Consider the following 27,146-nt stretch of genomic DNA (forward strand, 5'->3'; position numbering starts at 1 on the left):
GTTTTTTGTTGTGTTTTTTTGTTTTTTTTTTCATTCAACCCAACAGGCTGAACGAAGAAAAAGAACTCTGTGTGTACCAAGCATTAGAGTGCTGAAATCCAACCATTGAGATTCAAAGGAGCCCACTCTTTTAATTTTGTCCCTATACCACTGTTTCCTCAGCAGGTAGAGCAGCAAGTGAGATGTTCAGTGCAGTTCTCTTAGTGGGTTAAATGCATGATGAACTTTAACCACTTGTCCTTCAGAGGATTCCCCCCCCCCCCCTTTCTGACCAGGCCATTTTTTGTGACACGGTGCTACGTTAATTTACTTGACAATTGCGCGGTCATGCAACGCTGCACCCAAATGAAATTTGTCTTTTTTTTTTGTCTCCCCCCCCCCCCCCCCCACAAATAGAGCTTTCTTTCGGTGGTATTTGATCACCTGTGTGTTTGTTTGTTTTTTTGTTGTTTTTTTTTTTTGCTCTAAACAAAAAAAGACTGACGACAATTTTGAAAAAAAACTATTTTTTTTACTTTTTGCTATTATGTCCAGTAAAAAAAAAAAAAAAAAAAAAATCTAATGTCTTCATAAATTTAGGCTGAATTGTATTCTGCTGCATGTCTCTGCTAACAAAAATCCCAATATGTATAAATTAATTGGTTTAGAAAGTTATAGCATCTACAAATAGCAGTGTATATGTATTGGAATTTTTATATGTGTATATAATACACACACACACACTAGTAATGGCTGCGATCCGTGACTTGTAGCAGGACTGCGGTGGGCATTCTGACACTGGGGGAAAACTGATTGTTACCAACATCCCCAATGACACTAATACTGTGATCAGGGCTAATAAAAAGCACTGACACTGTACTAATGGCACTGGACAGGAAGGGGTTAACATCTGGGGCGATCAAAGGGTGAACTGTGTGCTGTTTTACGAACTGTGCTGTGTATGTGTTTCACTGTGTCAGCACTTTGCTTTGTATTGCTCTGCTAGTGTACTGGAGCTGACGGGGGAGAGATCTGTATTGTTTACATACAGACCTCTCCCCGTCAGTGAAACTCGGCAATCGCCGGGTGCCGGAGGGAATCACCAGCCGGGACCCGGTGATCAACAGGTGAGGCCGATAATGGCCTACCTAGAAATGCATAATCATGTGTATATATAAGTGATTTTGCACAGCCCTGTAGCAGTACTTCTGCTATAGGGTGGCGGGAAAGCGGGTCAAATTTAGAATCGCATATTTTTGGGGGTTTTTTAATGCTTTTTATAGAGAAATACAAAGGAAAAATAAACAATTATAATAAATATAATCCATTTCAATCACAAAACATGACCATGTGACTTAAATAAAGTTGTGGCACACTGTTAAAACATAGAGGTTGATTTACTAAAGGAAAAAAAAGTGCAGTTTCTCCAGAGCTTAGTAAATTATATAAAGCTCCACTTTGCAAAGAATACCCAATCACAGGCAAGGAAATAATAAAAAAACAAAAAACAAAAACCGTTTTTTTTTTGCTTGCACATGGTTGGATGATGGAAGTCAGCAGAGTTTCTGCTCATTTACTAAGCTCTGAAGCAACTGCACTTACAGAGTGAAACTGCACTTTACAAAGTGCACAGTCTATATCTGCCTTTAGTAAATTAACCCCATAGTCTCCAGTAGTTGTGCAACAGTTGTAGAAATCATGAGGTTCACAATTTTTATAAAATACAGATACTCATCAGGTGTTTACCTAATGGTGACTACAGCATAGCAAACTGTAAAGTGTAGCACCACTTTCAGGGGAAAACATATTGCAAAGAAAAAAAATACTGCATATACAATTGCAACACAAGACATATTGCAATAAAATATATTTTTTTAATTATTATTATTATTCAGGTTTTATATAGTGCCAACACTTTACACAACACAAGAGCATACAGTACAATTACAATACAAATGAATACAGGAGGATTCGGAGGGCCCTGCTCATTAGAGCTTACAATCTAATTACCTTTCCATTTCATTCTTAAGTGCTGTACATTTCTGAAAATGCAATATGGAAACCTGGAGGTGTCACACATTCCTCTCTCTCTCTCGGCTCACTGACTTTCCAATAAGTCTTCACTAAGATACAAATCATATTTTGGGCATCCTTGCATCCCCTGCAAAAAGCATTTCACTTTTAGCCAGATTGACAAGGGCCATAGATGGGTCGTTTATCGGCCGAATTTTCGTCCGCACGAAAAATCGGCCGATATTCACGCCATTAGTGGGGCCAGTCCCTCGGCCGTTTTTTTGTGGATCTTCTCGTTTATTTTTATCGGTCATGCTGGAAAATCCACGAAAAATGGATGTTTTTCAAGCACAATGGTGGCACCATTGGCAACAACCAATTTTTTGTTTATCGGCCGACAATTTGGCCGATAAACGTCCCGTCTATGGCCAGCCTAAGGCATGACGAAGGTTATGTGCATTGTGTTGATAAGGTTTGGAAAGGTATGAGAAAATTGTTGTGATGTTGTGAGTGTTCCCTCCTTGATCTGTTTTTATATTCCACAGAATGGCGTCAGATGACAAGGATCAGAAGGCCCATTCAGAAGAGGAGGAGGAAGAAGACAAGGGCAACAAGAAAACTGCTGGGCCTCGAAAGAAGTTCCAGTGGACGGAGGAGATCAGGTGGGGATTTTAAACCCCGGGCAGAACTGATTGGATTTATTTGGTGGTGATAGTAAAGCTCCCATAGCTTCTACCTGTGCTGAATGGGTGAGCAAGGAGGACCTATAAAGGGGTCCAAGGTTATTCTTCATAGACACTATAAGACAAAGATTGGACACCTGGCCATCACAACTACATTAGCTGAACAACCCATTCTACAGCCATGGTAATTAACATGGAGTTGCCCCACTTGCTACTATATCAGCTGCCTCTCCTCTGGGAAGGCTTTCCAGAAGATTTTTGAGTGTCTGTTGGAATTTTGTACCCATTCCACCAAAAAAGCATTTGTGAGGTCAAGTATTGATGTTGGATGAGAAGAGCTGATTTGCCCTCGACCTTCCAATTCAGTAGGGTTGAGGTCAGGGCTCTGTGCAGACAATTAAGTTCTTCTACACCAAACTGGTCACACTGTCTTTATGGACTGTGACGTCATGAAGACGACTTTTTACAAAGAAAAATATTTTAGGGCATTTCCGAGCAAAATTCAGTCATGGATCATGACAAGCTGGGGGTACAGAACTAAAGAAATGAAAGTTCAAGCTGGCCTTCAAGTTGTGTAGCAAAAGTGTGCAGCTGTTTCACTGCCTCCTGTCTTTTCTCTCTACAGGCAGCTCTTGAGCCAGCTTGTCCGTATAAAGATGGACATGTTTGAACCAGAAGGCAGTGGTGGTATGCTGAGCCTGGAAGAGTATTTCAAGTCTTTTCTGGATACTGAGGTGAAACCTATCTGGCCTCGAGGCTGGATGCAGGCCCGGTATGTGAAAATACAGGATACATTTATTTCTTTCATCACGGCCACTTCATAAAGAATTAAAGTAAATGTAAACCCTCAATCTGTAAGACAACTCATTCAGGTTAAAATTGAAATGAAAGGCAAAACATTTGTGTGCGTATTTGTATGTGTGTAATATACACACATACATGCACAAACAGAAACACCTTCCCCCCCCCCCCCTTTTTTTTTTTTCCCTGTAAGTGATCATATTCCCTCTGTTAACCCTTTGATTGCCCCAGATGTTAACCCCTTCCTGCCCAGTGCCATTAATACAGTCTCAGTGCTTTTTATTAGCACTGATCACTCTATTGGCGTCTCTGAGGATGTCAGTGACAGTCAGTTCCCACCAGTGTCTGAATGGCCGCCGCAGTCCCACTACAAGTCACTGATCGCCGCCATTACTAGTGTGTGTGTGTGTGTGTATGTGTGTGTGTGTGTGTGTGTGTGTGTGTGTGTGTGTGTGTGTGTGTATATATATATATATATATATATATATATATATATATATATATATATATGTATATGTGTGTGTGTGTGTATATATATGTGTGTGTGTGTGTGTGTATGTATGTATATATATATATATATATATATATGTATGTATATGTATATGTGTGCGTATATATATGTATATGTGTGTGTGTGTGTGTGTGTGTGTGTGTATATATATATATATATATATATATATATATATATATATATATATATATATATAGTAAAATACATTGTGCTTTGTGTCGGTATTTTTTCTTTTTTTTTTTTATAGCACAAAAAATATAAAAAGCACAGGCGATCAAATACCACTGAAAGAAAGCTCAATTCGTGGGGGAAAAAAAAGACATAAATTTAATTTTGGTGCAGCGGTGCCTGACCGCGCAATTGTCAGTTAAAGTAATGCAGTGCTGTATTGCAAAAAATGGCCTGGTCAGGAAGGGGGGGAGGGTTGGAATACTCTGGAGGGCAAGTGGTTAAAAGAGAAGTATGGGGTTTTATTTATTTTTTTAATTTATACTTTTCTAGGTGGATGCAGCATCGGTCTGATGTTGTCTCTGTCTCTCGTAGGCTCTAAGGGTTTGAACATCACTGACCGCTCAGTACTCCCTGCCACTCTGAGCAGAGAGCAGTGACTGTCACCGCTGTCTGCTCTTGTCAGTGTCAGCAGCTATACCTCACTGTGGCTGACAGTGGAGGGGGGGGGGGATAATGCCCCAAGGGCCGTATGTAAGCAAGAAAACTGGCAATCCAACAAATCCTTTTCGTGATAAACATATAAATCCCCCAAAACCAAAATTAAAATTTACTAATATATTCAATTTTATACAATCAAAATAAATATTTATCACTTCAAAATTGTGTTTAAATAAATTCACTCCCAATTAAATAAAAATAAAATAAATAAATAAAATATAAAAAATGTAAAAAAATCCCAATGTGTCCAAAATCCAAGTTCCAAATTTTTCACTTCAATCCAGTTAAGCGGAAATTGATTCTAAATATTCCATGATAACCTGAAAAAAAGAAAATCCATAGTGTATTATCTTTTATTATATATGTGTACTTTACTCTGTGCAAAACACAAAATCACTCTTAAAAAACTTGTGCAGATAAAATAAATATATACTTATTCTCCCACTATATCAATCAAAAATAAATAAATAAATAAACAAATAAAACCCAAAACGTGAAAAAATCGTGATCACTCCAACCACTTGTGAATAGTGATACTAGGTACTAGTACCCTCTAAACTCCAGCCAAAAGTGATACCAGGTACTATTACCCTCTTCCAGTAATTTTCAAGCATGAGCTGACATAGGGAATCCGTATCTCTCAATCCTTCATTTCCAGGGGTATTCCTCCCAACTCCTCATAGAAACATAAAAGGCTCTTAGGCAGGATCCATAATAAAGGAACAAATTTAATAGTAACTTACATAAAAACAGGGAAATCCAGCTTCCAACATTGCTCTCTCAAACTTTAGGTTGAAAACACATGTTTCCAACCAACAAAATGGCCACGGCGACACTTCCGGTTGGCGTGCGTGCGTGTTGACGTCACTCTCTAATGCGTTTCGTTACTTCCGGACTTCACATATATACACATATATATTAAAAGATAATACACTATGGATTTTCTTTTTTTCTTTTTTTGAGGTTATCATGGAATATTTAGAATCAATTTCCGCTTAACTGGATTGAAGTGAAAAATTTGGAACTTTTACATTTTTTTATATTTTATTTATTATTTATTTTATTTTTATTTAATTGGGAGTGAATTTATTTAAACACAATTTTTAGTTGAAGTGATAAATATTTATTTTGATTGTATAAAATTGATTATATTAGTAGATTTTAATTTTGGTTTTGGGGGATTTATATGTTTATCACGAAAAGGATTTGTTGGATTGTATACTTTCTAGGGAAAAAGTTGTGACTTTTTGGTGAGGGTGGAAGTATAGGAGCTTATTGATTGATTGAAAGAAAACTGGCAAATCTAGGGTTGTCACCTCATCCCTTTAAAACAAACACATATTAATGACACAGGTTCTGTTGCTTATTAAGGTGGTAATTATACTCGCTTAGCGCCTTATCTGCATTAAATTGGCCTCAAAATCTGTGTGATATGTGTTTGGTTTTAAAGGAGTGAGGTGGCAACTTTAACCACATCCAGCCCCTGAAAATCAAAGTGAAAAGGTGCGCTAATTAAACAAACATTTTTGTGACAGTGATACATAAACCAAAAAAGGTTGTGTAAATATTCATAAAAAATATATAAATACTCAAAACCACTAAATTTTCAATAAACGATTAAAAAAAAATGTCTTTTATACTTTTCAATTCAAAAGCTTCATAATGTTGAATATCTACCACCAATTGTGTAAGACTCCATCACCAATAGAATTGAATAAACTCGCCAGAGCAAATTACTAGTAAAATTATAAACTAGCAAATCGCATGTTGGCTCTGGGAGTAATGGTCTGCAGACTGATGACCGGCAACAGAAGATGTTTCTTCTAATGTATGGATCTTCATATACCATATACGCTCAAAGGAAAAGAACAGAGCAGGAAATAGTGTGATACTGTATAGCAGGTTTTTGTTAAAAATGTGAGTTGCTTGGATAAAAAGCTTTTAAGTGTCACAAGCTAACACTAGCATAGGCCACAAAAACCGATAAAACCGCATCAAAAGCCGGAGATGCCGGCACCATCAAAAGTGGTGACGTCACTCCAAAGCTCCACCCCCTGGGCTGCACTTTGGAGACCACTTGCTTCGATAAATCTATACTGATGTCCTATTGGATTCAGTTGGTGGATGGTGTTTGGGCCATAATAAAAAGGGTTGTGTATTTTTACTTTGTATATCCCCTTTACCTGATTAGTAAATTTGTCAGCCAAAAAATGTGAATTCCTTTTCACGTATCTTTGTGTCATTTCAGGACTCTCTTCAATGAAAGCAGACGTCTGTACCCGCAGCTCAGCTCTATAATGTAAGTTGAACATATAACCTTCATTGGTGTTGACAAGTCTCGGTGATCATACAAATGCTTTGTGGTCAACAGCTTCTAAAGGCAAGCACGCTGCACATGTTACTAAATGCTTCTTGTATGTACATGTGTTGTTAATCCTGCGTGCAAGCAAGCCTGGAATTCTTAAAGCAGACCCTCTCCCTCTGCAGATCACCTACTGCTAGTAAGTGTGAAATGTACCTATAAAGAAATAAGTTACAGTTCTCCTTCTCTTTCCCCAACTTCTGGAAAGATTCCCGGGGGATGCAGAACTGGCAAAATCTTGTTTAGAAGACACCCCAGTCCATTGCAAGAGCAACTTCTTGTAAGATTGCAGCTGCTCTGTATTCCCCAGGATCTCGCCTGAAGGAGTGTGACACCATCCCCACCCAGGTGCCACAAGCAGAAGACTGGTGTGAAGTAATATACTAAACTCTTTTCTTTACAGGTGCATTTTAACCCCCCTGGAGGTAATCCCGAGTGTAGCTCGGGCTAAAGTTTCAGCACCGCAAGCGGTAACCTCAAGCTACACTCGGGAATACCCTGCAGCGTTGCTCCGGGATCTCGTCTTCACTTACCTTGTCCTGCGCTCCCGCGATGTCCCCCCTGCAGTGTCCCCTGCAATGTCCTCCGGCCGATGCCGGCATCTGTCTTCTGGGTTCCGTTCCCTGCGACGTCGGGACGTACGGGGGCCAGAACTGGCGGGAAATTTAAAAAATGTGAAAAAGTGACATTCACTAAATACACTAAAATCACATAGTAAAACATTCCTGTATCAAACCATTTCACATACATTTTGTCCCGAGTGCTTTGTCCAGCGCCCTGCCTGCATTTTTACTGTTCTTTCTGCCTGGAAACTGAGAAACGTCCATGGCGTCCAAAAAGCGTCCCTTTAGGTCAAAAGCGGTTTTAGACCGGCTAGAGAACAGCGATAGTAAATCAGAACCACTTGCAGAATTGAGTGATAATGATTCGTGGGGGAAATTCCTCATCAGACACTGAAAATGATTCTGCGACTTTGCTCAGCGATGTGCGAACTTGGCGCTATATTTCAAATTTCAGTGTTTTTGGTTTGATTACATTATTGAATTAAATGTATTATCATTTTTTATGATTATTTATTAAATTTATTTATGATTTCGTGTTTCAAATGTTATCATACCCGGGATGTTTACTAGACTCTTGTTCGGACAGATTTCATTGAGTTATTCCTAAACATTACAGGCCTACAATAAAAAAACATATTTCCATGCAAAAAAAGTACCGCTTTGAGCACAGAAATATGGACATAATCAGACTGCTAGGGAGATTAAACTTACTAATAGTAGGTGATTTGTAAAGCAGGAGGGGCCCAGGCAGTGTAAGTGGACCTTGCATTTTACTGCTAGATTTTTTTAAAGTCTAACGCCAGGTTTACTGTGGCTTTAAATAGTGTTTTTGGACTGAACTGGTCCAAACCAACTATTCCCTTTGCTAAAACATACGCCCGCTGTGAGAGCTATATGAGCTCTGTGTCTTGTCAGTTTGAGGCTCCATGTACACTGCAGCTGATAAACTCACATTTAGGAGCGTTTCTGCTTTTTATTTTCAGCAGCCCCTGAACTCTCCCTAATGCTCTCCTATGTGTCCATGTACACATCGTCGTTTACAGGCAGTTGGGTTTACAGTCGTTTTTTTGAACGCACCAAACTTGCATTCAGGAGTAGATTTTATCAGGGTTTCAAACGCTTGTAAATGTGGCTAACCGTGTTTTATAAGCGTTTGGAATTTTTTTTTAACTCTTCCATTTCCAGATGCTGTCCAAAGCCTTTTTTTCATCATAAAAAAAATGCATGCCAAGCGGTTTCCCGGTACCCAAATGGTACACCATACTTTGAGGTTTCGCATGAAGGAAAATATGTTAGACACTGCTGCAATAATTTCTGCACAGAAATGAGCCGGAACACATCCAAACACCACAAAAAAAAAAAAGACAGCTAATCCCAACAAATGCTGCTCTCTCTGCTTCTGCTCTTTCTATTTCTTTCAAAATGTCTGAAATAGTACATTTTTTTCAGTGCTTTCTGGGCATTTAGGAAGGTCTCCTGAGGTTATCTTTAAAAAAATGCTTCTAAACGCAAACACGGCTAAACAGACATGTTTTTTAACCTACGTTTTCCAGCAGTTTCCATCGTTCAGAAGTGTCCCGTGTATGTGGAGCCTTATACAGTATACAATGCTGTGTTCCTGCGGTGAGACAGGGACTTCTGTTGCGTTTCCAGAACAAAATTGAGAATGAGTGCTGCTCAGCCATTCATAGAATGCCTCATATTTTTTAGATGAATACAGGGCTTCCTTGGCTGAGATGTAGATTATAATGTCTGCCTCCTCCTCAGCCAATCAGAGTAAGCCTTGTACTCATTCATAAAATACAGGGCTTCCTATGAATGGCTGAGCAGCACTCAGTCAGACTTGATTTAGTATCAGGAACAGGACAGGAAGTCCTCTTCTCATGGAACACAGCGCTGTATACTGTATGGAGCTCATGCTATGTACACTTTACAACAAACACTTTACTCCTGCGCTAGGGGTTCCATCGTATGGACTCAGATGTTGTTTGGATCATACATCTTGTTCAGTTTGACATGCCTGTGTTATTATGTCCATTGTGAGTATGATACCTATTTTGTCTCTTCAATTAAATTATTTTAAACGATAATGCACTAGGTCGGGTCGATGCGCCCCTTTTTCTGTTTCTCCATTTATGTACACTTTACACAGCACTCTGAGTGAAGACATCTGTTAGTAAAGGAAATAATTTGTTTGGATCAGCTTGGTCTAAACCAACTATTTAAAGTCATAGTAAACCTGAAGTTAGACTTCGAATTCCTCCCATAAAAGACTTCTTTGTGATGAGTCGCTCTGGGTGGGGGGGGATCATGGAACCCAGCTTACTTTGCAGAGGTTGGGAGACCCCTGTCTCAGCTCCCCATACCCCTCTTATGTGCAAGTCACCCTGTGTCTCTTAGGGGCTGAGAATGCGGTTGGAATCACTTCAGATGGGACAGTAATATTTATCAGCCACATGAAGACTATTACTGGTTGTTGATTCTGAACTAGACATGTGAATTGAAAGAGCTGATCACGCTGACCTCTCCTCCAGTGTAGGAGCCGGCCCGTCTGCTCTGTAGTGAGATCCTAATTCATCAAACCATTGTCTAGGTGTGAATTCCCATTCACCTTTTGTTTTGGTCACCCAGCTAGCTAACATAATTAACTTACTGTTCAGAATGTGAAGTCTATTTCTGTATATAGCTGCGTTTGCATATAATCATGTGATCAGTCTCAGTGTGTATTGTATAAAAAGCCAGTTCGAGTTTAAAATAAAGAGTTCGTGTTCAGACAGACTGGTGTCATCTAGTCTTGTATGGTCGGCTGTGGTGTCTGTTGTCGGTGTTCGGACGGGGAAGCTGTATTCTAACGGAAGTACTCTTGCCTCCTTTTGTACTGGAGGGGGCAGGATTAGTTGCACTTTGTAGAAATACTTCATTGTTTTGTTGACATCTGACTTAAAACCACCAAGTGTGCTCCATATAGCATTATAACTTCAGTTATTGATTTGTGCTTATAACCTGCATTTTACTTTAACTCTTGTCACTCGGTCATTTTTTTTTTTTACAGGTCAAAAAACAAACCCACACCTCCCTCCAAAGTAAAAGTAAAGGTAATGTCAAACATTACTGCTCTTGCTGCCTTTTTCCCTTTACCTTGTAGTAGCAGGCGGCTTCTGTTGTGTTTCTTTTTCTTTTAGATAACTTGTACTGCTATTTGAATTCATTGTCATGTATTTAAAGCAGATTTCCCATGTTTCACATTCTTCTATTTAGTGTGTGTGTGTGTGGGTGGGTGGTGAAAGAAATCTGCCGAGAAGAGTGGGCCAAAATCCCTCTGGAGATGTGTGCAAACCTGGTGGCCAACTACAGGAAACGTCTGACCTCTGTGATTGCCAACAAGGGATTTGCCACCAAGTACTAAGTCATGTTATGTGAAGGGGATCAAATACTTATTTCCCTCATGAACATGCAAATCAGTCATCATTTGTTAGACATGCATTTCTTTTGAATTTTTTGTTGCTATTCTGTCTCTGTGTTACAATACACCGAACATTCGATTTTTAGACTGATCATTTCTCTGTGAGTGGGCGAATATTCAAAATCAGCAGGGGATCAAATACTTATTTCCTTCACTGTGTGTGTGGAAACTTTTTGAAGACTCCATATGTGTGTGTGTGTGCGTGTGTATAATAAATACATACATACATACTTTTTTAAGACCCGTTGTGTGTGTATGGAAACTTTATGAAGACTGTGTGTGTGTGTGTGTATGTGTGTGTGTGTGTGTGTGTGTGTATATATATATATATGTGTGTATATATATATATATATATATATATATATATATATATATATATATATATGTATGTATGTATGTGTGTGTACATACATACACTTTTTTTTTTTTTTTTCCGTCTTTTAGCTGGTCCAGTGATGTCAGAGCAGCTGCTTTTGTTCCTGCAGCAGCATCGGGGGGGGGGGGGGACATTTTTCCAGGACAGAGGGTGTGTATGAACGACAGGTTAAGTTCATAGGAAATGGGCAGGATGACAGAGCGTAGATCTGCCCTGAAGAAGACTGTTGGTGCAGGACTGCAGAGGAAGTCAGTGATACCGCTGGAACATTGAGACACTAAGTAGAACTTGGAGGGGTTTATTGCTATCTGTGTTCCCACTAAGAAGACTCACTCATTGAATTTGTCTGGGTGACCACTATCACTTGAACTGAAAGTGAGGAGTAATGAAAATGTTTGAGTTGTTAACAGAACACAAATAAAGGGAAGAGTCTTCTGATAGGGTTACTTGTTTCAGTGACAAGTGGCTAAGAGGATATTTACCTCACTTTGGTGAGATTACCTCTCAGTTTGTGTTTTGTTTACAGAGTAGGATGTGATGGGAAATCTATCTAATGGGACACAGATGGCAGAAAAGACCTGACAGTGTTTTTTTACCCTTCCTTACTTGATCCAAAATGGCAAAAAAATATTGGGCTCCAGATATACAGTACCCAATGAAGCATTGTTTCCCTTTTTCACTTTTGCGTGTATGTGTAAATATTACAAATTCCTCTTTAACACTCCTAATTCTGTGGTAGGAATCTTCAAATAAGGCAGAGAAGACTGTACCTCCTTCGTCTGTGGAAGTCCAGGGAGCAGCTGTCTCCTCAACACCTCCAGCAAAGAACATTCCACCTCCTCCATCTTCCTTCTCTACTGGTGGGTCTCCAGTCTCTACCTACAATCAAGACAACTCCCTAGATGGAGATCTCATCCGCAACCCCCCATCACTAGATGCTGTATCGGAACACTTGAACGCCCTGTCCAGCCGAACATCAGCCTTCGATTTCCCTGTTCCCAAATCATCTGCACTTGAGAAACCCACAGAGGAGAAAAAGAAGACCTCTCCGGTAGTATCTGTAGCAAACAACTCCCATTCTTTGTCACGGACACCAACATTTACTGACAAACCAGCTATGGTCCCAGAAAAGAAGCAACTGATACAGGTCCACAGCTCAAAGATGATATGTGAAGTACAGCAAAAACCACAGCAGCAAGCACATGGGCAGGTGAAAATCTCCCAGGTCACCAGCCCATCTCTACAGCCCTCGGTGAAGCTCTACCACATGAACAGCCAGCACATTAAAGGGAGCTTCACACCCCCGAGCCAGAATAGTGGTCAGAGAGTCCCTGCTCCATCCCCTCCACAGAGGCCCCCCGCTCCACAAACAAAATCTCCCAAACCCCAGTCTTTCACTTCTCCACCATCTAACATAGGCAACCACCACAAACCTTTAGTAGCACCAACCTTGTTGGGAAAGCACCCTGGCAGTAGCACAGTGGTATCCTCATCCTACAGGCCTGCCATTCCAAGGCTTCCGGTTCCTTTGCCCAGTAACTCAGGGAACACAGTTGGCCTAAACACAGTCTCTGTCAACCAGCCGCCACCATCTCTTCTGCGTAATCAGTCCGTTATTCCTGCCAAGAAACCACCTCACCCATCTCAAAAGTTGACCTTGATGGCATTGCAAGACTCTGGAAAAGGAACGCAAGGAGTGGCCAAGTTGCTGACCTCATCCATGATTGGAGGAGCCGGAGGAAACGCAGGAACGCCACCAAATCTAAGTGTAAGAAGAGCATGCTATATATATTATGGGGCATTGCCCTTTTATGCAAATTAAACCAACACTTTGCTTTGTTCATGACCAGGCAGAAGGTTCTCCATAATGCCCTTCTCCCCTGCAGAACATATTCACTTTTCCTTTGCACCCTTCCATGCCATATAGCTGCCAGGAGCTAATAAAATACTAGTTCCTTTCTGGCATAGAGAAACATGTGACTCCTTGCCAGGTTGGAGAAGCAATCAACCTTTTGTAAGCGCCAACAAGATCTTACTTATGAATTCCTTTTCTCACTCCCTTTGTCTGATTGGAGTAGCGAAGGCGCAAAAACAGGGTAACTAAAAGCTAATGGGGAGGGCGGCATAAAATCTAAACCTGTTGCTTTGCCCTGCATGGAAAAAGCAAAGGTTCACTGTAAAGCAGAACTCTGTGTATTTGGAAGATAATGCATTAATGTAGCCATAAACATACCTTGTATGCATAATCTTCCTCTTCAGTCTGTCCCATTTAAGGTCTAGTTCTTCAAAAATTGTTGGGTTCTGGTATTGGAACCCCCTGCTAAGGTGACTAGTCATCCCAGCACCTCTCTGGTCAATGGGTGACCATTTGCATCAGTGTCCCTTGCAGTCAATAAGCGCTGATGTCGGTGCTGCAGAAGTATTAAGAACCTTTGTCTAGTAATTCAGCCCTCCCCTTATCCCCGATCCTTGTCTTCCCCATTTCCCAGTCCTGCAAAAGGCAATGAAAATATATCAGAGAGAGGAGAAGGGACAAGAAATACTGACCGGGATGGGAGAGCACAGGGGGGTGGGGGGAGGGAGATTGATTTCATCGAAAGGGAGATTTTACAAATCCATATCTGTGCTTAGAATTTCTAACTGTGCACTAGATCTGCTCTCATTTGTTTAACCTCCCTAGCGGTCTGATTATTTATTTTCAGGTACTTGCATAGCGCCGTCAATTTACGCAGCGCTTTACATATATAGTGTACATTCACATCAGTCCCTAACCCTCAAGGGGTATACAATCTAAGGTCCCTAACCCTCAAGGGGTGTACAATCTAAGGTCCCTAACCCTCATGGGGTGTACAATCTAAGGTCCCTAACCCTCATGGGACGTACAATCTAAGGTCCCTAACCCTCAAGGGGTGTACAATCTAAGGTCCCTAACCCTCAAGGGGTGTACAATCTAAGGTCCCTAACTCACATTCATACATACACATACTAGGGACAATTTAGACCGGATCCAATTAACCTACCAGCATGTCTTTGGAGTGTGGGAGGAAACCGGAGTACCCGGAGGAAACCCACGCAGTCACAGGGAGAACATGCAAACTCCAGGCAGGTGGTGCCAGGGTTGGGATTTGAACCAGCAACCCCTAGTACTGCCAGGTGGAAGTGCTAACCATTTAGCCATTGTGCTGCCCATGTCAGTATTTCTGTGCTCAGAGCGGTACATTTTTTTTGCTTGGAAATATGTAATTTTTTTTTATTGTAGGCCTGTAATTTTTAGGAATAACGCACTGAAATCTGTTCGAACAAGAGTCTAGTAAACATCCCGGGTATGTTAAAATTTGAAACACGAAATCATAAATTATAATATAATAAATAATCATAAAAAATAATATAATAATAAAAAATTTAATTCAATAATATAATCAAACCAAAAACACTGAAATGTGAAATATAGCGCCAAGTTCGCACATCACTGAGCAAAGTCGCAGAATCGTTTTCAGTGTCTGATGACGAATTTCCCCCACGAATCATTATCACTCAATTCTGCAAGTGGTTCTGATTTACTATCGCTGTTCTCTAGCCGGTCTAAAACCGCTTTTCACCTAAAGGGACACTTTTTGGACGCCATGGACGTTTCTCAGTTTCCAGGCAGAAAGAACAGTAAAAATGCAGGCAGGGCGCCGGACAAAGCACTCGGGACAATATGTATGTGAAATGGTTTGATACAGGAATGTTTTACTACTGATTTTAGTGTATTTAGTGAATGTCACTGTTTCACTTTTTTAAATTTCCCGCCATTCTGTCCCCGTACGTCCTGACGCTCGCAGGGAACGGAACCCGGAATACGGATGCCAGCACTGGCCAGAGGACATTACAGGGGACACTGCAGGGGGGACATCGCGGGAGCGCAGGACAAAGTAAGTGAAGAAGAGATCCTGGAGCAACGCTTCAGTGTATTCCTGAGTGTAGCTCGGGGTTACCGCATGTGGGGATGAAACTTTACCCCGAGCTACACTCGGGAATACCGCCAGGGGGGTTAAGTACGATGAAACCAGAGATCAGTCCTTCTACTGTGCTAGAGCTGCTCTCAGTATAATGCATGGCTGTTCTAAAACACGGCTTCTATGTGCCTTATCTGTGTGAAGGTTTATCCTGGGCTGAAGACAGAATTTCCTCCAGCGACTCCTCTCTGATACAGCTTGTCAAACTTCTGAAATAAGTGGCTGGAGGAGTTTTGTCTGCATCCCAGGATCACCCTCACATAGACACCGTGCATTATATTGGGAGTGTTTCCAGCACAGAAGAACTGCTCTCGCCTTTCAGATGCTATCCAGTATTCCTATGGTATACATGCAGTGGAGTGAGGGATGCAGGAGATTTCTCTGCTCCTCTCATTGCCCACAGCACCTCCTCCATTCTCAAGAGCCTGCCGGTGGACTTTGTGAATTTAAAAGGATGAGAGCACCACAAAAATGAAATGAGTCAAGTAAGAAATTATTTTTCATTTCACGGGCTCAAAACTTTTACACCAGGGCTAGGGAAGTGGGAGCTTTGAGTCCCTGAAACATGTTGGTTCTTTTGGCTTCTTGTTGTAAAAATAAGTTCTTACTGGAGTCATTCATTTTACTAGATTTATGACAGGCAAGACCATATTGGTGTCTTTTGTCATAACTGCTTCTTCTGCCAGACAATGTTAATGTACCCTGAGCTTCGCATACACAGCTCAGCTTACATTTACGGTGCTGCAAGGATTTGGCGTCTGTGCACACGTGATGAGTGACGTCTTTGCGGCCTGGCCATTTACGCTCATAAACAGTCCAACCCAGAAGGAAGACCGGGAGATGGTAGAAGTGCCCGTGACTAGCGGGAACGTTGACAGTGCAGAGCTGGAGGGGATTGCTTGCTAGGTTAGTCTGCCCTAATGGGCTGTACATACTAACACATTATGGCTAAATGGGGTCCAAAAAATTAAAAAAAATTGTGGCAATTCGTTCTAGATTAACACTCTTGGGGGTCAAGCGCATCAGAGGTTGAAGGTAAGAAAATAGCTTGATTCCCCCATCAACACAGACCCTGTTCATGAGGAAATCCCTCCCGCTGCGCAATTGAATTCTGACAGTGGGAGGTTTCCCAACCATCCAAATACAATGATTACGGCCGCCAGCTGCAGTAATCACATGAAAAAACCCCACCAACAGATTGACTTCAGTACAACCAGCCTGACCACAGATGGATTGAAGTTTTGGCTGGTTCCTGATGAAGCATAGATAGATATGGATAGATAGATTAACCTACCAGCATGTCTTTGGAGTGTGGGAGTACCCAGAGGAAACCCACACAGGGAGAACATGCAAACTCCAGGCAGGTGGTGCCGTGGTTGGGATTCGAACCAACGACCCTAATACTGCCAGGTGGAAGTGCTAACCATTTAGCCACTGTGCTGCCCCATTGAAACATGACAATTCCTAAATACACCAAAACCTTGATAACTGGCAGAACCCAATTCACCCTTCCAATCTTGTCCTTCCTAACGTTTTTGATTTATGAATTCATAATGTGCTCTGAATCATTTATACACTGTCATAGATCTTTTTTTTTTTTTTGTTTTTGTTTTCTATTCAGCAGCCGACAAAGTGCAATACCGTCTCCGGACTCATTACCCAGTCCTCTTCCCCATCACTAACTGTACTGACTCCAACTTACAAGCCAAATGGAGGAAAAATGCCAACACCCACCGCCTTGGGCCTCATACCCACCATCCACCCTTTCCCGCTACATGTCATTTACACCTCAGACACAGTCCAAAAATCCTCAAAAGATGCCATAGTCACTGGTCCAGCTCCAGGCACTTTTACCCATGGACTTGCACGAAGTAAGTAGTCTCATCCAGATTTTTAATTTGTTTCCCTGATGGCTCTGCATGGTGTTTTTTTTTTTTCCTTGAGGTAGAAGTCTACCTGATATTGAAAATACAGTCAGTAGGAACTGTTCCACTAAATATCCCAAGCTCTTTATTGAAGTAGAATTAAATCCTTCGTATTCAGATCATAAGAAAAAAAAAATTAACCTCTTCAACTTGGATCCCGAGTGAATGGATAGATAGGTGGGTCCTCCTATTCCATAGTTTTGATAATTCTAAAGGAAATTGTACAGAGACTGTATAGTGTATGTCCACCTTTATAGACCCAAAATAAACTAGTTGCGCTTTCAGTGACATTAATGGCATCCGAAATGCGGAAGAAAATACACATTTTGCAGTGTGAAAAAGAATGTCCAATCTGGCAGGCCCTTGAACTACATCAAGGGTGCCCAACCCCCAGAATGTTTAGCATGTGCTCCAGGCTTATCTGGAGGGATGCTGGGGATGCCCTGCAAACATAGCAGCTGTGACAGCCTACATTGACAAGTCAGGCAAATGCATGCCTGGAGGGATGCTGGGGAAGCCATGCAAACATAGTTGCAGGGTGTGTATGCTAATGACGTCAGCTGGTGAAGTGCTTCCTGTGTCTTACTGGTTTTCGCGTCCCAAATCTGCATACCAGGAAATCATGAAGTTTTCTATGGAACACAGGGCTATGGTAAGGCCTTGTACTAAAAATCAAAGAAAGCTTTTATATTTCTGCAATAGAGGTACATTATTGGTATGTTGGTAAATAGGGGAGCTAGGTTGTATTAACCACTTCCTGTCCGGACACTTTTACCCCCTTCCTGTCCAGGGCAATTTTCAGCTTTCAGCGCTATTACACTTTGAATGACAATTGCGCGGTCGTGCAATACTGTACCCATATGAATTTTTTACCATTTTTTTGAGACAGATAAAGCTTTATTTTGGTGGTATTTATTCACCGCTGGGATTTTTATTTTTTTTGCTATGTAAATGAAAACGTCCAAAAATTTTGAAAAAAGTGGGGTTTTTTTTAATAAAATTTTGCAAATAAATATTTCATCATAAATCTTGACCAAAATGTATTCCGTTATTTTTTTAGTAAAAATCCAAATTAGTGTATAACCAAAAATTATAATTTTTAAACATTTTTTTTTTACATTTTTATTTTATTTTTTTATATTATTTTTTATTTTTTTTTTTACATACTGTACTACTTGTGGGGGGTGATGAAGATATTATTATTATTTTTTTTTTTTTTTACACTGATTGCTTTTACACCCATATAGGATGTAAAAGCAATCATTTCTCTTTCTCTCTGTCTGCATTCTTGCAGTCATTGAGAAGTACTGAGTGAGCTGTGATTGGTCAGAGCTTGTCACATGGTACAAGGCTGTTGTGAATAGCCTTGTACCATGTGACCTCTGATCATTCACAGATTTCACACGTAGTCAGCAATGCTGTCACAAGTGACATCTTGCTTACTACTCTTCATGTGATCACTGATTGGCCAATCAGTGATCACATGATCGGGACCTCGTACAGAGGTCCCGTCTGCCGATTGGTGTTTCACTGTGTGTGGAGGACACAGCAGGCACCGGATCGCGGTGCTGCGCGCTCCCAGGGAGCGCGCACAGCTAGAAAAGGCAGGTGCCGTTTATAAACAGCAGGCGGACGGCAAGTGGTTAAAAGAAAAAAAAAAAGTGAACTTAGCCTTTAAAAAGATTATCAGCTGAAATGGAGCAAGCTTGTTTAGGTCTAGGGGACTTGTTAAAGTAGATTTACTGATCCTCTGCCTTCTACAATGGTCCTTGCAGCAGCTTCTTTCCTAAGTTCCAGCAGTCTTAGATTCTGACGTCATCAAGACCAAAGTAGGGTCCATAGCCCTGCATCGGATGTGATGACGCCAGGAGGCAGTCCACTGCTGCAACGTGGGGGAGTACCACCTGCTAGGATCTGGTAAATAAAAGCATTTTATTTTCCCCTAGACCAGGGGTCTCCAAACTTTTCAAACAAAGGGCCAATTTATGGTCCTTCAGACTTTGAGGGCCAGAGTGTGGCCGGTGGGGGTATAAATGTTTCAGGCCCAGCATCAGTAAGAATAAACACGGCCTCAGGGATGGTGGTCAGTTGGAGGAAGAGTAGTACCCCATCATTGGTATTCATAGGAGGAATAGTGCCCCATAAGTGGAAGAAATAGTGCCCCTTTGTTGTCAGTGCCCCAAGGGCCGGATATAGGGTAGCAAAGGGCCACATCCGGCCCTCAGGCTGCAGTTTGGAGACCTCTGTCATAGACTAAGCAAGAAATTGACTCTTGCAGTGCAGGCGCGCAGCCCCACTGCAATGGATCATTTTCAAGTTTCCCGAAGTTGGACTTGAAAGCTTTCTATTATCCAATTCTAATAAAATTTTAGCACAAATGGTCTCTTTACAGCCTGCTCACCGCTGCTGGCTCCAGGTCACACAGGTGGGCTTCCCTGAACTTCCTTGTAGCTTGAGTGCATGCCCTAAGTGTTTTACTTGCACAGTGCACTACGGACAGTGCGGGCTCAAGAAAGGAGGGGAGTGGCTTGCCATCTGGGGTGTTTCCGTGGAGGCATGAGACTTGCGCTGAGGGGGGGGAGCGCATGCAAGCTGATTTCATGGGTCCCTGTAACAAGATGGAGCCACTTGATAGCAGGAGATTTTTTAGGAAGATGTGAAGTAGCCACCGACTTGCATAGAAAATCACACGGCAAGCTGGGTAAGCGCTGAGGTCTGCAGCAATATATTGTTTTTGCAGGTTGAAGTTAAATGCCTCTTTAATCCCTTAATGTCCAACATGTGCAGCAGCAAAAGGGTGGGCTTTGCTGTCCACGTGCCGCACATATACTGTACGTCGCTGGGCGGCCGATGTTTCTGCGCAGTGTGCGCAATCACAGTCCAAGGACCAAGCTGTAAAAGACACCTCTTGGTCCCCAGTAATGATTGGTAGCCGGTCCCGGTCATAATGCAACTGGGACCGGTTACAATCCCGGTGGTCATGTTATCGACCAATCCTTAAAATGGCTCCATTGTCCATCTCAAAGCAAGTAAAGCCTGACAAGGAGGATATATAAAATCCTAAAAAAAAACACAAAATGTTTAGGGTCATGCCTAAGTCCAGTGGTGACTGGTACTGGACCCGGCCCCCAAGTCAGATATGCTCAACCTCTTTTGCAAGGTTATGTGGGCAATTATGTATGCAAACGATAGGCCGTCCATACATGGGTCAGTTTTTTTTTTTTTTCTTTCAGCCAGCGGGTTGAATGAAAAAAATGACCCGGTTCTTCCATCCACCTTGAATCCTCCCCACTGTGCTATTGTATTCTAACAGCGGGGAGGTTTCCTGCGTCATTGGAATACACTGATCAGCGCTGCAACCTATTGCCTGCAGCACGGATCAATCAAAAATATACCAGTGGCCTTGCATGGATCGAAATTCAGCCAGTCCCTTTTGAACTGGCTGAATTTCAATCCATGCATGGGCAGCTTTACCGGTGGAAACTGTTCATTTGTTTTGTTTCGGGTGTAAGATCTACTTATTGTCTTCTCTCCCCCTAGATCTCCTGGGTGGCCTTCATCCGGCTGCTTCAATTCCACACCCAGCTCTGTCCGGACATTCACAGCCAGCACAGACAGGTAACACACTCTTCACTTCAACAGTCATGGCGCAGCGTGTTCCCTCTCTGGCCTGTTGACGTTTTTTAAGGGCCTGTTCCATCATAGGCACCACTACTACATTTCATCTTTAACCCTAAAGCTGGGTACACCCACTAAGATTTTGTTGTTTTTTTTTTTTTTTTGTTTTTTGTTTTTTTTTTTTTGTTCAACCCAGCAGATTGAATGAAAAAAAAAAAAAAAAAAAATGACAGATCACCGGACCAACACAAGCATCTTAAACAAAAAAAGTTTTGCCTTTTATTTACACTTTAATGTCATTAAAGTGATTTGTAAACTTAGATTTTTCTTTTTTAAACTACAAACCTATTATATTTACCTACTCTGTGTAATAGTTTTGCACAGAGCAGCCCCAATCCTCCTCTTTTCAAGTCCCCCACTGGCACTCCTAGCTCCGCCAATTTGTACAAACTCACTCCTGTGATGGCTTTGTGTGTCTATAGACACAGAGCACTGCTCGGCCCGCCATACCCCATGTTCCCTCCTCACTTGCTGTGATTGACAGCAGCAGGAGCCAATGGCTCCCATTGCTGTCTCTGAGCCTATTAGGAGAGAGAAGAGTCTCTGCTCTCGTGGACAGCGCAGGATTGAGATCGGGCCCAGGTAAGTATAAGGGTAGTGGCATGGGGGAAGCTGCCCTCTGGTTTTTTTGTTTTTGTTTTTTGTTTTTGTTTTTGTTTTTTACCTTCACGCCTAAGGGTAAAACAAATCTAAATGCCTAAGCACAATTTTGCAACTATGACATGTGTTAGTAAAACCGTACATATCATCACAACTACTTTGTACATCCAGGTGGATTATACCTTGATTTTTTTCAGGAGAAATTGGGCTTTCATTTGGTGGTAAATGGTAATGGATAGCTCCTAATTTTTTTTTTTTTTTAGTATCAAAGGAAAACTGGCCCAAAATAGTAAAAAATAGTTTTTTTTTTTAACTTAGCTGTGTGTTACGACCATAACCTACCTCCATAGAACAACCCAAAATAAATTTTACAGCTCTTGACGATCGCAGAGATACCATATATGTGTATGTTATTTGTTGTTTGTACCCGAAGTACAGCCCAGAAACAATAGTGCGCATGTTTTTTTGTTTGTTTTTTAACCTAAAACACACTGACATTAACATTAACTAATACCAATTTTTTTTTAATCCTGACCTTTGACCCTTTACCTTTGACCCAAACACTAACCCTGGCACTGAACTAGATCAAACCTTGATCTAGGTATTTTTCTTTTTTTTTTAATATTTTATTTATTTATCTTTTTTTTTTTTTTTACAAATTTTTTTTTATCTCTCTATGTCAGGAGTTAGAGAGATACAACGTATCTCTCTTCTCCATTCATAGAGAGAGAAAAAACAAGGGGGCCAGGCTGTACAGTGACTGATCACTGTGACCGATCACAGCGATCACATGACCCGGAATCGGGAGTCCCGGGTCCGGATCGTTAGAACGGGACCTGGGGCTCTCATTGACACCGCGGTCTCTGTGCTGGGAGCGCGCCGAGCGGCGTACTCCCAGCACAAAGACAGGTACGCAAATATGTGGCCCCACGGAAAAAAGCCCAGTTCTGTGAGGCCGCATATTTGTGTGCCGTCGGCATCAAGGGGTTAATGCAGGGAATGCATTAGGGCAAGAATAAACCTTCATCCTCTAAAACGATTTTACATTTTCTGTAATTCTGCTTAAATCAAATCCGTTCCCCTTTGTTTTTACTTTTCAGTGTGTTCCTGTCTTTTTCTGTCTTACAGATGGTGCTCATGCAAAGACTCCAGTCCCCCCTCCAAGGAAGCTTTAATTTTTTGGACCAAATACAGCGACACAATCTTAGGGACAATGTCTGTGCACTACTTTAAAAACGTTTGATGCTTTTCTCAGCATTTCCTACACAAGCACTTATTTTCTATGTGACCGCAGAGAGGCGTCAAATTTTATATTTGTGGAACTGACCAGGGGAGGAAAAACCTCTTTATTCTTTCCTTACCTTCATTTTTTTCAGTTGTATTGGACAAGACCATCCTTCTTGCAGCTCCTTACCGTGCCCAGTGGATTTTAAACAAATAAAGTAAAGGTTTTCTCAACCAGGGACTATTTCAGTTTTGGTTGTACAGTGGTGAGTTGATTCCCCTGTCTTCTTCTTGAATAATCTAGACTGAAGACTAGAAGATTTTTTTTTGCTGTTGTTTCTCCTCCCCTTCTTTCACCCTCTTCAGCCCCCTAATCATTTTTATGAAGAGTACATACGAGGAATGAAATACTGCTCTTTGCTTTTCTTTGGGTTGAACCTGAGAAATCTCACCACTCTGGAAAGCCCGGAAGATGCAAGAAGCAGCTCTGTGATTTAGTTCCTCACAGCCTTGCTAAACTGAACTATTAGCAGGTAGAGCGGACCTTTTGAAGTATATGTCCAACCAAAACTTCTTTATGGGTAGTGTGAGGAGGTTTTTCCTGCTATGTGGGGCTCCGTTGGAAACCGTTTCCCTCATTGTCATAGTGACAACAATTTCACCAGACAGGTCAGCAAAAAAAAAATCTTTAAAGTGATTGTTCCATTTTTTTTTTTTGTAAATTAAAATACCTGCTCTGTGTAATTGTTTTGCACAGAGCAGCCCCGATCCTCCTCTTCTTAGGTCCCCCACCGGCGCTCCTGGCCCCTCTCCCCTGCCATGTGCTTCCATAGAAAGCCGCTTGATATGGGGGCACTCGTGCAGGCTCACTCCCAAGCCTCCTTCTCTGTTGACACAGACAGCAGAGCTCGCCCCCACTCCCTCGTCATAGGAATTGATTGACAGGAGCGTGAACCAATGGCTCCTGCGGCTATCAGTCTGCCCAGTGAGGAGAGACCGAGCCACTACTCTCGAGCACATTGCTGTATTGAGATTGGGCTCAGGTAAGCATAAGCGGGGGCTCCTCTGCAACAGAAGGTCTTTTTACCGTAACAAATAGAATTCATTAAGGTGAAAAACCTTAAAGTGGTTGTAAAGGCTTAAGGTTTTTAATCTTCATGAATTCTGTGCATGAAAGTAAAATACCTTCTTTCTGCAGCAATGCCATTAGCCCCGGCTGCTGTCAATCACAGCCACTGAGAGGGCGGGGCGAGCAGTGCTCCGTGTGTGAATGAACACACATAGCAGCAGCTCGGGAGCGTGTCTGCTCGGGTGCCTCCCATAGCAAGCTGCTTGTTCTGGGGGCACTAGGCAGGAGGGAGGGCTGCAGATCACAAAGCATGACATGTTTGTTATTTATTATCACTTTAAGGCTTTAGGACCACTTTTATCTGCAACACAGATAACAATCCAAATGTTTATATTGGAAGAATAGGGGAATGCTAGAATCCCTGTCAGATTTATATGCTATATAGATGCGGGAGTAGTAGGAGCTCTTATTTCATAATTGCTCGTCTTATAAAGCTAACGCATTTCAGAGTGCCCCCTTCTTTTGGGCTTAAAAAAAGAGAACAATCATGTATATGGCAAAATAAAATCACGTTTTGGAAATATGAAACCGTCCCTGTTGGCATTGCTTTTTTTAATTAAAAAAAAAATAATTAATATATATATTGATTTTTATATATATATTTATATATATATATATAAATAATAAATACAATTTTTTTTTTTTTTTTAAGCCTGCATGAAGAGGGCACTAAGAAGCCCCCTGATATGTGTTGACTATATATGGTGATATGAGCTTTTAATATGGAATAAATACCCTTTTGGACACTAATAATAATGTGGCATTCCTACATCTGATTATGCAGGCCATACATGGTTTGAATTTCGAACGATTTTTTGCTCGAAAATCGAAAACGTCGTTCGCTTGGTAATCCGATGGTGCCATCAATGATTTCGACCAAGTCATAAAGTTCACCCCATATAACAGGTGAAGTTCTGTTTCTTCCAGGTCGCGGCTCATGCGGAAAAACGATCGTACGATTTGACCCTCATTAAGTCGAAAATCGGTTGTTTGTCACAAATTTTCCAACATGCCCAATCACCGAACAGGGGAGGTGCCATTGACCCCCTAACAGAGCCAAAATCGGCAGATTATTCTTGGGTCCAATTTTCGGATGAAAACTCGGTCGAATTTTGAACCATGTATGGCCGGACTTAGTCTTTGTGTTGAAGCTCTCCAGATCCCTTCTGTGCATGTCACTTACCTGGAATTATCACACCCCTTACCTTCAGTTTTTATTCTATCTCGTGGGATTAGGCTTCTTCTGAAGTCCAGAGCCATCCACCTACCCCCTCAACTTTTTTTTATTGCTATATTTGTTCCTGTTGAAAAATTTTCTATCATTTCCTGCCTGGTCAAACTTTTGGACAGTAAATGGGGGTAAATCCCTCCAACTGTGCCCCAGATAGCAGTAGAAACCTAAAGGACTTCTATTCCTTCCCTACTCTAGCATTCTAACTCACCTGAAGCATTTTTGTGTGTCGTCTTTCGTGTTGTGCCCATACAATACCTTCAAACGTAAACCTCGCACCAGCGTTTCTAAATGTAATACTTAATATGTCCTTTTTTTTTTATTTTTTATTTCTTGTGAAGTCTTTGGCCAGTAAGGACCTAATTTTGAAGCACGGAAAACATATCTTAAAAGAAAGAAACGAACTTGTGTTACCACCACCAATTCAGACTGTCATGCAGACTGTCGGTTTTTGGAATACCAATTGACTTTCTTTTTTGCTCTTTATTTTGACTCTTGGGCGATAAGGATTTTCTGACACGGACATGTTTCGTCAATTTTGTCGATTTATCGATCTTGACATTTCTACTTGAAAGACTATTTATTAGAAGGCCTCCCTTCGCCATTGTACATAAGAAAAAAAAAAAAAAACATAAGCTTGAAGAAAATTCCATTTTTAATTCAAGGGAAAGTTGTTGGACCTTGGTGACTGGTCAAAAGATTCCGGGGAAAAAGAACTAAGAAAAAAAGTCTTCCATGTCATGACAATCCAAAGAAACTGATGTTTCTTTTTCTTTGTTTATGGCATTTAAAGTGGAACAATGGGCACCAATCAGAAATGGCGTATGGTATAGTCTGTCATTGACACAGCAGTTTTTGTTTTCATGAATCCTATCTGTTACAGGTGATTAAGGAAAACAAAAACTGCTGTGTAATTTTAGTGACAGACTACATTATATGCTGTGTTTTTTGGCGTTTTTTTTTGGCAATAGTTCCATTTTAAGGACATCCAGATGCCAAATTATTTTGGCTCCCTTCTATGCTACATTATGGATCTTCGGTGGACATGCACTGGATAGAGTTGTATTCGCCAAAAGACGAAGTCTTCATTTTTACATGGCAACATTTGCAAAAAGTCTACTTTGCCCCAGCCTATGAATCTTGTATTTTAACACACAAAGACGTACTGTACTATTATTAGGTACCTCCGGAGTCCCTAACCGGAAAATTATGGCATTTCGGACCTCTAGAACGAATTTCCGTGATTATGGTCCGTAGTAATATCCAGGTCTCTGGTAGATCTGGAGATGCAGCTTTTCAAACTTTCATATTTAAAGAATTTTGTAGGTAAAAAAAAAAAAACACATGGTTTGTGGATGCTTTGGACTTGCTTCTTTAGCTATTGATTGTTGTGCTTGGCAAAAAAAAAATGGCTGCTGCTTTGCTCTGTAAAGAGTGTGACGCCTGAATATTTCGATCAGTGTGTGCGTGTGCTGACATGATTGAGTATTTGTAGATCTGCGTAGTTTTATGGCAAATGCTGGTTTATTATATTTTTGTGACCTCTGGGGAGCATGCCAATGTTTGTTTTTTTTGGTTTTTGTGTTTTTTTTTTGTTTTTGTTCTTTTTTGTGGTTTTTTTTTTTGTTTGTTTTTTTGGTTTTTTTCTCTAATATGGCACTCTCTGCTTTTGGATGATTTGTACAAGGCCCTGTTTAACTGATAGGGTCTCTTAAAGCCCTGACCCTGTTGTACGCCTCTTCACATTGCTCGCACACTCCTTAGACCAGGGGTAGGCAACCTGTGGCTCTCTAGCTGTTGTGGAACTACATTTCCCATGAGGCATTGCAACATTACAAAACTGACAGTTACAGCTATAACTTGCAGAGGCGTGATGGAACTTGTAGTCCTGCAACAGCTGGAGAGCTGCAGGTTGCCTACCCCTGCCTTAGACCTTTATAA

General features: G+C 41.2%; 1 protein-coding gene across 4 annotated transcripts in view; it reads left to right on the forward strand.

Annotated features, from left to right (window-relative positions):
• UBN1 (ubinuclein 1) overlaps nucleotides 1–24,502 on the forward strand; it is a 60,171-nt gene extending 35,669 nt beyond the window's left edge. For 2 of the 4 annotated variants that reach the window (XM_089694091.1, XM_089694092.1), the window contains exons 11-19: nucleotides 2,538–2,654; nucleotides 3,301–3,447; nucleotides 6,905–6,955; nucleotides 10,634–10,676; nucleotides 12,160–13,188; nucleotides 15,245–15,334; nucleotides 17,040–17,289; nucleotides 20,884–20,961; nucleotides 22,750–24,502. In XM_089694091.1, the coding sequence (XP_089550217.1) occupies nucleotides 2,538–2,654; nucleotides 3,301–3,447; nucleotides 6,905–6,955; nucleotides 10,634–10,676; nucleotides 12,160–13,188; nucleotides 15,245–15,334; nucleotides 17,040–17,289; nucleotides 20,884–20,961; nucleotides 22,750–22,796 (1,852 nt within the window). In that variant the 3' untranslated portion in view covers nucleotides 22,797–24,502. The remainder of the gene's footprint in view (nucleotides 1–2,537; nucleotides 2,655–3,300; nucleotides 3,448–6,904; nucleotides 6,956–10,633; nucleotides 10,677–12,159; nucleotides 13,189–15,244; nucleotides 15,335–17,039; nucleotides 17,290–20,883; nucleotides 20,962–22,749) is intronic. The other 2 variants (XM_089694093.1, XM_089694094.1) reach the window with 2 other exon arrangements.
• The last annotated feature ends 2,644 nt before the right edge of the window (nucleotides 24,503–27,146 follow it).

The sequence above is a fragment of the Staurois parvus genome, unplaced genomic scaffold (assembly GCF_062004578.1).
Source record: "Staurois parvus isolate SC_StPar_1 unplaced genomic scaffold, SC_StPar_1.0 ptg000649l, whole genome shotgun sequence".
Taxonomy (NCBI): Eukaryota; Metazoa; Chordata; class Amphibia; order Anura; family Ranidae; genus Staurois; species Staurois parvus.